This window comes from Nicotiana tabacum, chromosome 11 (assembly GCF_000715075.1).
Source record: "Nicotiana tabacum cultivar K326 chromosome 11, ASM71507v2, whole genome shotgun sequence".
NCBI lineage: Eukaryota > Viridiplantae > Streptophyta > Magnoliopsida > Solanales > Solanaceae > Nicotiana > Nicotiana tabacum.
The window spans coordinates 79,575,950-79,586,730 of NC_134090.1; the positions used below are offsets into that span (position 1 = coordinate 79,575,950).

At 36.8% G+C, this 10,781-nt stretch overlaps 1 protein-coding gene across 1 annotated transcript; it reads right to left on the bottom strand.

Annotated features, from left to right (window-relative positions):
* Window positions 1–2,633: 2,633 nt before the first annotated feature.
* On the bottom strand, window positions 2,634–10,492 carry LOC107826209 (proteasome subunit beta type-5). Its single transcript, XM_016653161.2, has 8 exons — window positions 10,331–10,492; window positions 9,068–9,192; window positions 8,824–8,953; window positions 7,895–8,001; window positions 3,982–4,116; window positions 3,799–3,902; window positions 3,188–3,288; window positions 2,634–3,047 (listed from the first exon to the last, which is right to left on the bottom strand). The coding sequence occupies exons 2-8, from the start codon at window positions 9,182–9,184 to the stop codon at window positions 2,920–2,922; spliced, it is 822 nt and encodes a 273-aa protein (XP_016508647.1). The 5' UTR covers window positions 9,185–9,192; window positions 10,331–10,492; the 3' UTR covers window positions 2,634–2,919.
* Between the last annotated feature and the right edge of the window lie 289 nt (window positions 10,493–10,781).

The following is a 10,781-nucleotide window of genomic DNA, read 5'->3' on the forward strand; positions in this document are numbered from 1 at the left end:
TTTATGAAAGGGTCGCCCCTGATATTAATGATAAAATATCATTAAATTATTACAATATTCCTTTTTGTTCTTATTTAATATTCACTTAATGAAGTGATTCTCTTAAAAAGCACCTTCTTCCCATTCAAAGAGTACATAGATTTGTTCTAAAACAATTGCTTAGTTTTTAATAATTAAAACCTTATGCACTTGTATTAGTTCGTTTTCCCTTTATGTTGAACTATACCTTCTAAATGCTTTTGAAAAGTTTTTTATTTTTTTTACTTTGAGGAACAAATCATTCTTTATTTACAACAAATGTTTTCTAGGAAACTAACTTCGCCAGCTTTGGTTTTGAACTATCCTTTAATTATCTTTTACTTTAACTTGTTGCTATTAAAAAAAAAAAAAATGGGAAGTCAAAATGGGGACTACGTTTCAAAAATATCATGCTACATCTTTCTGCAGCTACTTTGCAACACCCATTCGCACATAACGCGAAGTTCCAAAAATACTCCTTACGACGGCAAGCAGCTACCTGAAGCTCCTCAAACTCTCCCTTATGTATAAGTAGAATGTTTGCTCAAAAGATAATGTTGTTTATTGTAAAAGACTTTTATTGGATTTAAAGTGTACAATAATAGAGATTTAATTACGTAAAATAAGCATTTCCTCGCTATTGGAAAACTTCAAAGAAAAAAGAGCATCACTGGGCCTTATTTGATTAAAGAAAGTAGATGTTTAGAGGTAATTAATTATATATGTGTGCGCGTGTGCATATACTCACACTTTACAGCTTCCTATGACGTTTATGATCAAGGGCGGATTGATGAGCGTAGGTCAACGAGAAGGACCGATAGGCTTCTAGGTTGGCAAGATTCTAAAGAAGAATTGTACACAACACTATAGGCAAATCTCACATCAAAGGTGGAGAGAAGTGAGGTACTATAGTAAACAGAGCACTAGTTGAACACACTTCATGTTCAATAATGGCGTAGCCCAAAGGACAAATCTATAAAGTCCGTTTAACCAAAGTGGATATACTTGTCATGAACTTGAGATTGTGATGAATATGGTATCAAAGCTATTTCGTGTGCTACCTTGGGTGATTGGACAAACCTCAGCGTTCAAGTGAGTTTACGCAAATTCACATCTTTAAAAAGTTGGTGAGACAAACCTAAAGGATAAAGCTAAGTCCATGAGGGTAGTGTGTGTAACACCCTAAACAAATCCAAAATGAAAAATACGAAAGAAATTTTGTGTAAATGAGGAAACAAGTTACAGACTGTAGTGATGCATGTAAATAAGGAAACAAGTTGTAGACTGTAGTGTTGCATTTTAAAGCTATGAAGGCCCAAGCCCAAAAAATAATACCACAAGTGGATTGGACTGTTACAAAGCGTTCAACTGAGTTTATACAAATTCACATCTTTAAAAGGGGCATTTGCATCTATACCCGCTTTTTGTGTTACGTTTTAACTTGTGTCCGCTTTGCAAAAAAAATTGCAAGCGTACCCGCTTTTTCGCATAACTTCAGCATACGGGGCTAAAGTAGCAAAGGCAATCACGCAAAACTTCAACATTCTAGTAGCTGGGCGTAAAGTTCAGCTCTAGAGCTGAAGTTTCTGTTTTGTAACTGGCGAACTTCAGCTCTAGAGCTGAAGCTTTTGTTTGTAACTGGCGAACTTCAGCTCTATAGCTGAAGTTTTTGTTTTGTAACTGGCAAACTTCAGCTCTAGAGCTGAAGTTTTTGTTTTGTAACTGGCAAACTTCAGCTCTAGAGCTGAAGTTTTTGTTTGTAACTGGCGAACTTCAGCTCTAGAGCTGAAGTTTTTAAAATCCTTGAGTATGTACTGCTGAAGTTTCTATTTTTGGGGGAGGAAAATTGACCTTTCAAATTCCATATTCTAAGAATGGAGATGGCTTCATTGATTTATTCTAGTAATTCATTAATATACTCGGAAACCTCATTTTCTTCTAAACAGGTCTGCAACAGTTTATCTTGCTAATATTTATATTGAACTTGCTCAGATTCCTCCAAGATAATAGCATTTGAAAGCCTTTCCTTCAATTTTTGCAAGAAATCCTCTGGATCACAAACCAAAGACATGTTGGAAGATCGAAAAGGTAAGTGACACATTTAAGAAAATCGAATAAGAAGAATCAATATACTCATATTGTCTTCAATATATATAATAAGATGGCTTCTGAGGAATTGAGTGAAGCCACAGAAGAAAAGATATTGTTACATCAATGTTAAGTTCCGAAGAGATATGGAGATCACTGGGAGAAGGAGGAGGAGAAGGGGGGCTGAAGTTGTTTAAAAAGTGGGTACAAGTTAAAAGTTTTTAAAAAAATGGGTATAGATTAAATGGGGGCGACCAAATAGGGCACCCTGTGCAATTTTTACTCTTTAAAAGCTGGTGGGATAAACCACAACGATGACATTAGTCCATGAGGATAGTGTATGCAACACCCTCAACAAATCCACAATGAGAACTACGGAAGAAATGTTGCCTATACAAGGAAACAAGCGTAGACCGTAGTAATGCATTTTACCAAATAATCAAAATTTTGCTCCAAAACACTAAAATATACTAGGATTACTTGGCAGTGAAATTTTATACTGCAGACGAGAAATTTAGAACAGCTAATTTTGGATAAACTGCATTTAGGATATAAGGGTAGTAGCACAGTAGGTTACAAAACCATTGGCTAGAATACTCAACTTTTTCCTTCTCCAAATTAGGACAGAACTTGAATGGAGGAGAATGGGAGCTTACAAGCTATGCAAGGAAAAGTATATCCAGATTGAGAGAGTATAATTCAATTTGAAGAAAATAAACTTAAATTCTATAATGTTGGACGACTGAAACAAATTTGATCTGGTTTACACAATCATGAAACAAAATAACAACAATTGCCTAGGGCTTTTTCTCCTCAGGCCACGGGCACTTCAGCCATTTCCTGTTCAACTGATTCGAGTTCAACGGGATAGTAATTGTAGTGAAGTTCTCCAACATCATCACCAGATAGCTTCTTCCATCCGTTTGGTCCAACATGATAAACTGAAACAAACCATAACAATCAATAACCAAAAGCACAGAGACACATGCAGCATAAATATTTTAGTGTAGAAAGGGGAGAGAATTCTCTCATATTTTGAATTTTAGGTTGTTTTTCACAGGTGAGGAAATGAGAAGCATACCACTAGCAACACCACCACTAGCTCCATCACGGAATGTTGCATGATAAATAGCTCGTCTTGCCAGCTCGGCAGCTTCTTCCACAGATAAATCAAAGCGGTACCTAGACAAATACAGGAGGAGAAAAGCTGTAAACTCAGAGAGCATGCAAGATTTTAGCAGTTTCCACAACTCATCAGTCCACAGAAGCATAAGGGCACAAAGAAAGGAGTCAATGACCAATTGAAACACAGTTGCACGACATTGAACAACATCCCATTTACAAATTTGAGAAGAGTACAAACAAAAATATGCTCAGACTGGCCATTAGTACATGAAGTGAAGCACTTTTCATCATATCATCATCACTGTAAAATTTGGAGATATTCAGGAGAAAGCTCGTTCTTTTCATGTAGAAGACAGATTTTGTATGGCTTAGGTCAACAACTTGATGCCGAAGCCATACGGGACAATGGCAGAAAGCGAAAATAATAATACTGAGGACTCCACAACCTATGCAATCTTTACAAATTTTCAACATTACCTTATTCTAACAGATATGAAGCTTACTAGTAGTTATCATTAAAGACTAGGAAAACATGGAAATGCTGATGGGAAATGTGGAAGCACATACCCACTATCCAAAACACCATAAGCATAAGGTGAACCAGATCCAACAGAGAATCTGTTTCCTTTAAGTCGTCCTCCCTCACTGTCCACATAATACAGTCCTGGACCCTACACCATCAAGATTTTATGTTAGTAAGAAACTCGGGGCAAGGTCACATATCAAGAATACAGGATCATCTTCTACTACCTTCTCATCCCATCCAGCAATCATAGTTCCGACCGACAAACCCATTCCTCGGTAAGAATATAAAATATTTGCCAGCAATTTTGAAGCTCCAGCAACAGAAATTCTCCTTTTGTTAGCCAGTTCATGTAGACGACACTGAATAATGCAAGAGGATAGGTCAACAGACTTCTCAAGGAAAATAATCCAAAAAACAAACTGCAATGGTTCATAATAAACATCCCTAGAACATTATTTGAGTAGGATCGACAATGAAGGAGCCTTCTCATATGCAGTCAAATTGGTCATCTATATAGGGGGCCTACAATTCAAATAGCTAATAGCAACCCGCGCATACTGCCCAAAGGGAAAAGGGGGAAATGGAAAAAGCATTGCTAAAAGAAGACTAATGCAAAGGGGCCACTAAGAAAAACTGATCAACGTTAGTTGTAGTTTTTACCAAGGCGAAATACATAGACAACTCCCTAAATTTGGCCACTATCTTACTTAGCAACCTCAGCATGATGCTTGCACCTATTTGATACTCCAACCTCATTCAATATGTGCCTATTAAACACACAAAACTGACATGGCAAAAAGCATTTCTCACTTCTCCTGGGCGTGTGTGAAATTCAAAAATCTCTTTTTTTTTTCTCTTTTTCTTTTTAAAATTTTAAAATCCCGATTTTCAGAAACTACACACACCACTGCTCTGCCACTGCCGGCACCACAAAAATCCTACCACCACACAAAATTCAGCCACCAACAAAATCCAGCCAACACAAACACCTCTAACGATCATCCAATTTTTCTTCTCTTTTCCATTCTTTCAAACACCTCATCTCCACCATCTAACTCATGAAGCCACCACTGGATCTCCTTAAATCATCACCACCATTTCTATTTATTTTTTTTTATTTTTTTTGGGGGGGGGGGGGGGAAGAAGAAAGGAATGAGGGGAACGGGGGCTGGCGGCGACCATAGAGGGTTGGGGGGAGGCTTGTGGCGACCATACGAGGGCGGGGAAGGGAGCTGGCGGCTATCGTAGAGGGGGTGGGGAGGGGATCTCTTTCTTTCAATTGGATTTTTACTCTAATTATTTTCACTAAAAAGTTCTTTTTTGATTAATTCAATTCAAAAGCCATGTGGCTTTGTCATCTATTAATTTTTGGCGAAATACAAAACAGCCCCTTTAAGTTGTCCATAACAGCAGACACCTCAACTGATCCCTTTACCATTTAGACACTTTAAGCGGCTTAAGTGTATCAAGTAACACCTCACATTGACATGGCAAGATAAATGTATTTTAGTTGCATTTGGCCGCATAAGGCTTTAATCAGACTTTTTGCCTCTTGTTTTTAGAATTAAATTAAATTTTGTATGTGTGTCCCACACTACATTATCATTTTTTTCCTCGCTCAAAACTCTGAGGGAATTTTGACCCAACATCACCCATACATCAGTAGCTCCACCACCCTAAGCTATCACCTTCCACCATAAATCCACCACCTCTCTTTCAGACTGGACGCACAGAAAGTGCAAAAAAAACAAACATAAGCTCGCATCGAGTTCAGCCATGGATAACCTTTAAAGGTTCAGCCGTCGATTCCACTTTTACACAATGGACCATCAAGGTTCAGCAATGGATAACCTTCAAGATCACTGGTTTTGGCATCACTCATGCCTTTGGGTTTTTGAGTTCCTGATTTTCCCTATAAATAGAGGAGAAAAGAGAAGGAATAGAGGGAGAATAAAATGGAATAACGGAGACTTTCTTGCCCATACCTTTCTCGCACTACAGTGCGCCAAATTTGGGCTTTGATAATCTTTTCATGGACATGAATGGTCCAAGTGGCAAACTCGACATCAATAGTGGACTTATATTGCTGGCTTAATTCATTTTTAGTAAAGCGAGAAAGCAAGTTGGATTTGCCAACACTAAAATCACCTATGAGCACCACTGACCATTAATAATAAGTTGTTAATTATTGGAATATTTTTTGTCCTACAACGGCAATGGCTTTCATTGAATTAGGGTTGAGAGAGATAGGAGGTGAGGGGGTGAGAGGATGAAGTAGAAGAATAGTTTGTTTTTTTTTGTGGTGGTTGGTGGGAGTGGGGGAGGCTGGGGAGGGGAGCTAGTCTACTTAAAAGTAAAAAAAAAAAAAAGCTTTTTCTTTAAATGTATTTCTTTTGTTAATTACATGTATCGAATTTTTTTATTACAAATTATATGTGTCATTGTTTAATTGGTTCATTTGATACGTCAATGGCAAAAGTAACTCACGCATATGACCTATTGCACTTGGGTGTTTCTTTTGCACTCGGGTGTTGACCCGATATACTTCATAGCCACTTGAAGCGTCTAAATGAAAAAGGGGCCAGCTGAGGTGTCTGGCTAGTTGTTGAGGACAGCTTAAAGGGGGCCGTTTATGTATTTCGCCTTTATTTTTTCCATGTCAACACGTGTGAAATACATGCACTATATATTTTTTTACTGATAAGCTTTTGTCCATATAATATTTTATGAGACGATAGAATCTTCAGGCTATTAAAGCCAACAACCAGAACTTTGGGAGAATCTTAATCTTCAAAATTAGGGTCCAGTAACTTGATGGATAAGGTCTCGATAAATGTAATTGAACCGCATTTGGTTGTAAAACGAACTCTAGTTAGATTAATTTGCGATTTTGTAGTCCACCAAGTTCACAACCACTCCCTGACAATTTGAAGATTGTCTTAACTTTTGTCCCCAGTGGCAAACCAAGATAAGTAGTAAGGAACTGCTCCACCTTGCAGCCCAATATTCTGGTAAGATCTTCAGTAGAATTACACTATTAACGAGAGATATGCTGCTTTTTAAAAAGCTTATATGCAGCCTGAAGACTGCGTCAAAAGCAAGCAACACCACCTTAAAATGTTTTAAATATGTTCTGTCTGCATCACATAAAATTAAATGTGTCGCCAACAAATAATAAATGTGACACCTCCTAGTATATCATTTTTTGTCATTGACACTGCTAATATACAATTACAAGATCTTTTCTACCAAGGCCTAAACCCATTCTCTCATGACAGCAGCATTTAGAATTAAACTAAAATCCTATTTATAACTAGAAGAAATAAGAAGGAAGATAATGGGTCCCCTTATCCTAATTCTTTTTGAATTGAGAAGTAACCTACTGAACTTCCATTGATGAGTATTGACACATTGACAGTAGATATACTCATATCATGATTTTTATCCACTTCATCCACTTTTCTCCAAAGCCCATGTTTACTAATAAGCTCGATAGAAAGGACTACTTCAGGGTGTTCAGATCTCATCCTGTAATCCAGACACTCGAAGCCACCAACACAACACCCATAATATGCCTACCATCCACAGAAGCTTTTGTGTTTTGGATACTAACTTATCAATAACTGTCTACAATCTCATTTAGAACTTTTGCAATCATCTTGTATACACTGCAAAGTCGACTAAATGGTCTAAAGTTCTTTATCTCTATTGCTCCTTTCTTTTTTGGGATCAGTGCTATAAATGTTATGTTCAGACTTCTTTCCAGTTTTCCTTCCTTGTACAAATGCTCAAGAACAGCTATCAGATCTTCCTTCAAAATTGGCCAGCACTTCTGGTAAAATCCTGGTGATCTTTAAGAATCACTATGGCAACAAAATTAGCACTTTCCTGGTTATGATATCAACCCCAGTCCAACGCCCCCAAATACTTGGTAGTTTCACTTTTTATTTTTTGTTTATTCTAGTTACATACTCCGTGTTAGAACTTACGTTACTGGTCCTCATTTCTATCCCAGCCCAACACCCCTGAGTACTTGGTAGTTTCTATATCTATTCTAATTGCATGTCTAGAGCACACTCTTCGCCAGATGGAAAAATGCAAAAAGCCAGAAAAGAAAACATAATACTTCATAGCTACCTTGATTCCTAGGTTTCTATGCCAGAATTGGCAGTCAGCAGCACCCCCAGCCATTGTTCCAAGCATATAAGGATTTATTTCAATGATTTTCTTCACTGATTGAGATGCTGCAAGAACAGAAAGACTATGATTATTGATAATGACCAAATCAAAATAACCACTGAATTAAAAAAGACACCAAAATATTAAGATTACTTTATTCTTCTCTACAAAAAAAGAAATCTAATAACCTGAAAATTGGAAGGGACATTCCTCTAGTGAAGAACTAGATAGTTATAGTTATGACACATACAGAAAAGTAAAGATGTATTACATATCCAGAGAGAGAGAGAGAACAAAAGCTTCTAATCACGAATTAACCTGTATATCCTGATGATCACAGCATAAATCATTAGCATGACTTCTGAATAGTCCATCACATAACTATATTGAAGTCATAGGTTATTAATTTCAAGGTATCCATCACCGATCTGTTTATCCAAATTCCATGTCAAGGCTTTGGTTTTGAATAGAACAAGACCAATTAGTTTAGTGACAATGACAATAGAGTCCTGTACAGAGAGGGTGTCCTCAAAACACAAGAAAAAGGAAAAACTTGAAAAGTTTCAGCAACCTAGGAGAACTTTCACAATTTTATGTCGATACTTTAGAAACCAATACCAGCTAAATGCTATTCCACTTTCTTGTGGGAAACTCAATTGTGAATACAATTAGGTCTAGCACGTCCATTCTACTCCCTACCATTATTATAATAAGTGATATGGCACCTTAATAACTTTTCTTGCCAGCAATTTTGCAAGAAATAGGCGAACAAATGCTTTAAAAAATCTGTGGATTAATAAGCAATTAATAATTTTCTTCACATTGTTAAAAGGTCAACATCAATATTCTAAAAGTCAACATTTTTTATATTGAAGGAAAAAACTCACATATATATCCTCCCATGCTAGCCCTAGAATCAGCAGCCACCATTACACCTCCCTTAAAAATGAAAGCAAGAGTTGTGGTACCCTTTGCAGGCTTCACCATTTGGATTGCTTCTTTCTGAAAACCATCAAACTGAGAAAAACACGCAAATTAGACAATGATGAATATGAAGTTCAAATAACTCAGCGCATAGTTGATTACCAATCAACTGAATGTAAATGTCCAAGAGAAAACAATCAAACTAACATTAGTAGCATTAGGAATTTGGAATGATGGAGAACTCAGGATGCCATCACACAGCTCAGAGGACTCCCCCTTGATTGGGGCAGTCGGTTCAAGTCCGCTAAAATCAATCTTCATCATTTTACAACCTATAACACAAAAAGAAAGATTAATGACAAGCAATCTACTGTTTAATAATTGTATCATCATGCTAGACAAATTTCAAGTACTAGAAGCATATTACCTTAAACAAGAGGATCTGGATGGATAGACTTAACTTATCTAATATTAAATGGTTAAAATTTGAGACATTAGTAATTGAAAATCTGCTGATCAGATGATTACAAGGTTAAATACATTAGCTTTCAACCCAAGGAGTAAAAACTCTAAATACAATGATAAAATTTTACTTGACCTTGATAAAATTTCACTTGACCTTATCCAAAAAAAAAATGATATAACCATGGTATCCACACAAGATGGCCCAGACACCATCGTTATAAAAAAATGTTTAAAAATTGCTTTAAGACATAGGTTCGAATCCCAAATATGACATTCTATAGATTTTTTTGAATCCCTTGTATAAATCACCTATTACTCCCTTTGTTGTTCCACTTTACGTGAACCTATTACTATTTGGGGAGTTGAATACTTATTGAATATTTTGAATTGTCAACTATTGTGGCTTGAAGTACTTTTTATGTAGTTTCTAAATATATAGATTTATAGATTTTATTTCAAAAAGATTGAAAATTCTATGTTCAAATTCACATCCCGATACAACCTAGAGAGAACCACACCTCAAAAGCTAGTTATTAAGGTGGGAGAGCACAAGGCTATATAAACCCCACATCAGCACATTGCAATACCGATGTGAGACTCAAGTCCCATACCTTGCAATGGACCATAACCCGTCTAAAATTAGTCAGTTTGACCTTCGTACTACGAATAGGTTCACATAAACTGAAGGGGGGAGAGTAGTATTTCTTTTTGTCTCTACTGGTATTTGAACCTGGTCTCCAAGGTTCAGTCCCAGTTCATTAACCACTAGGTCACAAACTCACAATAGCATATTGGCATAGAAGCAAATAAAAATGAATATTAACTTGTCAAAATTGCAAAAGCTACAATTAAGAAGTGATATGCAGAAAATAAAGCATTGTGACTTCACTTTACACGGTATTTTACCATTAAAAACTCACGGATGAAAGAGATTAGGGTTTTTCTTGTCGTCGACAGTCGATAAAGAGAGGGAGAGAGGGATATAGACAAAATAAGGAAACTTACAACACGATATGGCCGCAGAAAGAGATCGCCTTAGAGTTCGTCGCAGAAGACAGAGATCGCAGACAAATAGCAGCTGAGGAGTGATTCCGACTTGCTGAAGAAGAAACAGGCTTGTTACTTTTGAATATATCGGGTTGGACTGGATCTCTTTGTGTCCACAGGAACCCGAAAGAAGCTAATTGGGCTTGAGACTTGTTATATGAGAAAATCGTATAAATGGCGTGGGCAGCTACTGTTTAAGCTGGTATTTAATTTTTATCCGCAATAATAGTCACTAGTCTATTAAAATTAATATGAAAAGATTGTGTTACCCTTTATTCTATCTCTTTTTCCAAACGGAAATGCAGTGTATTTATACTGTTTCATTTCCGCATCTAAGATGCGCAATCGGAACCTCACCTTCACCCATTGGTAAGGAAAGCCAACGAGAGCACCAAATAGTACGAACTTC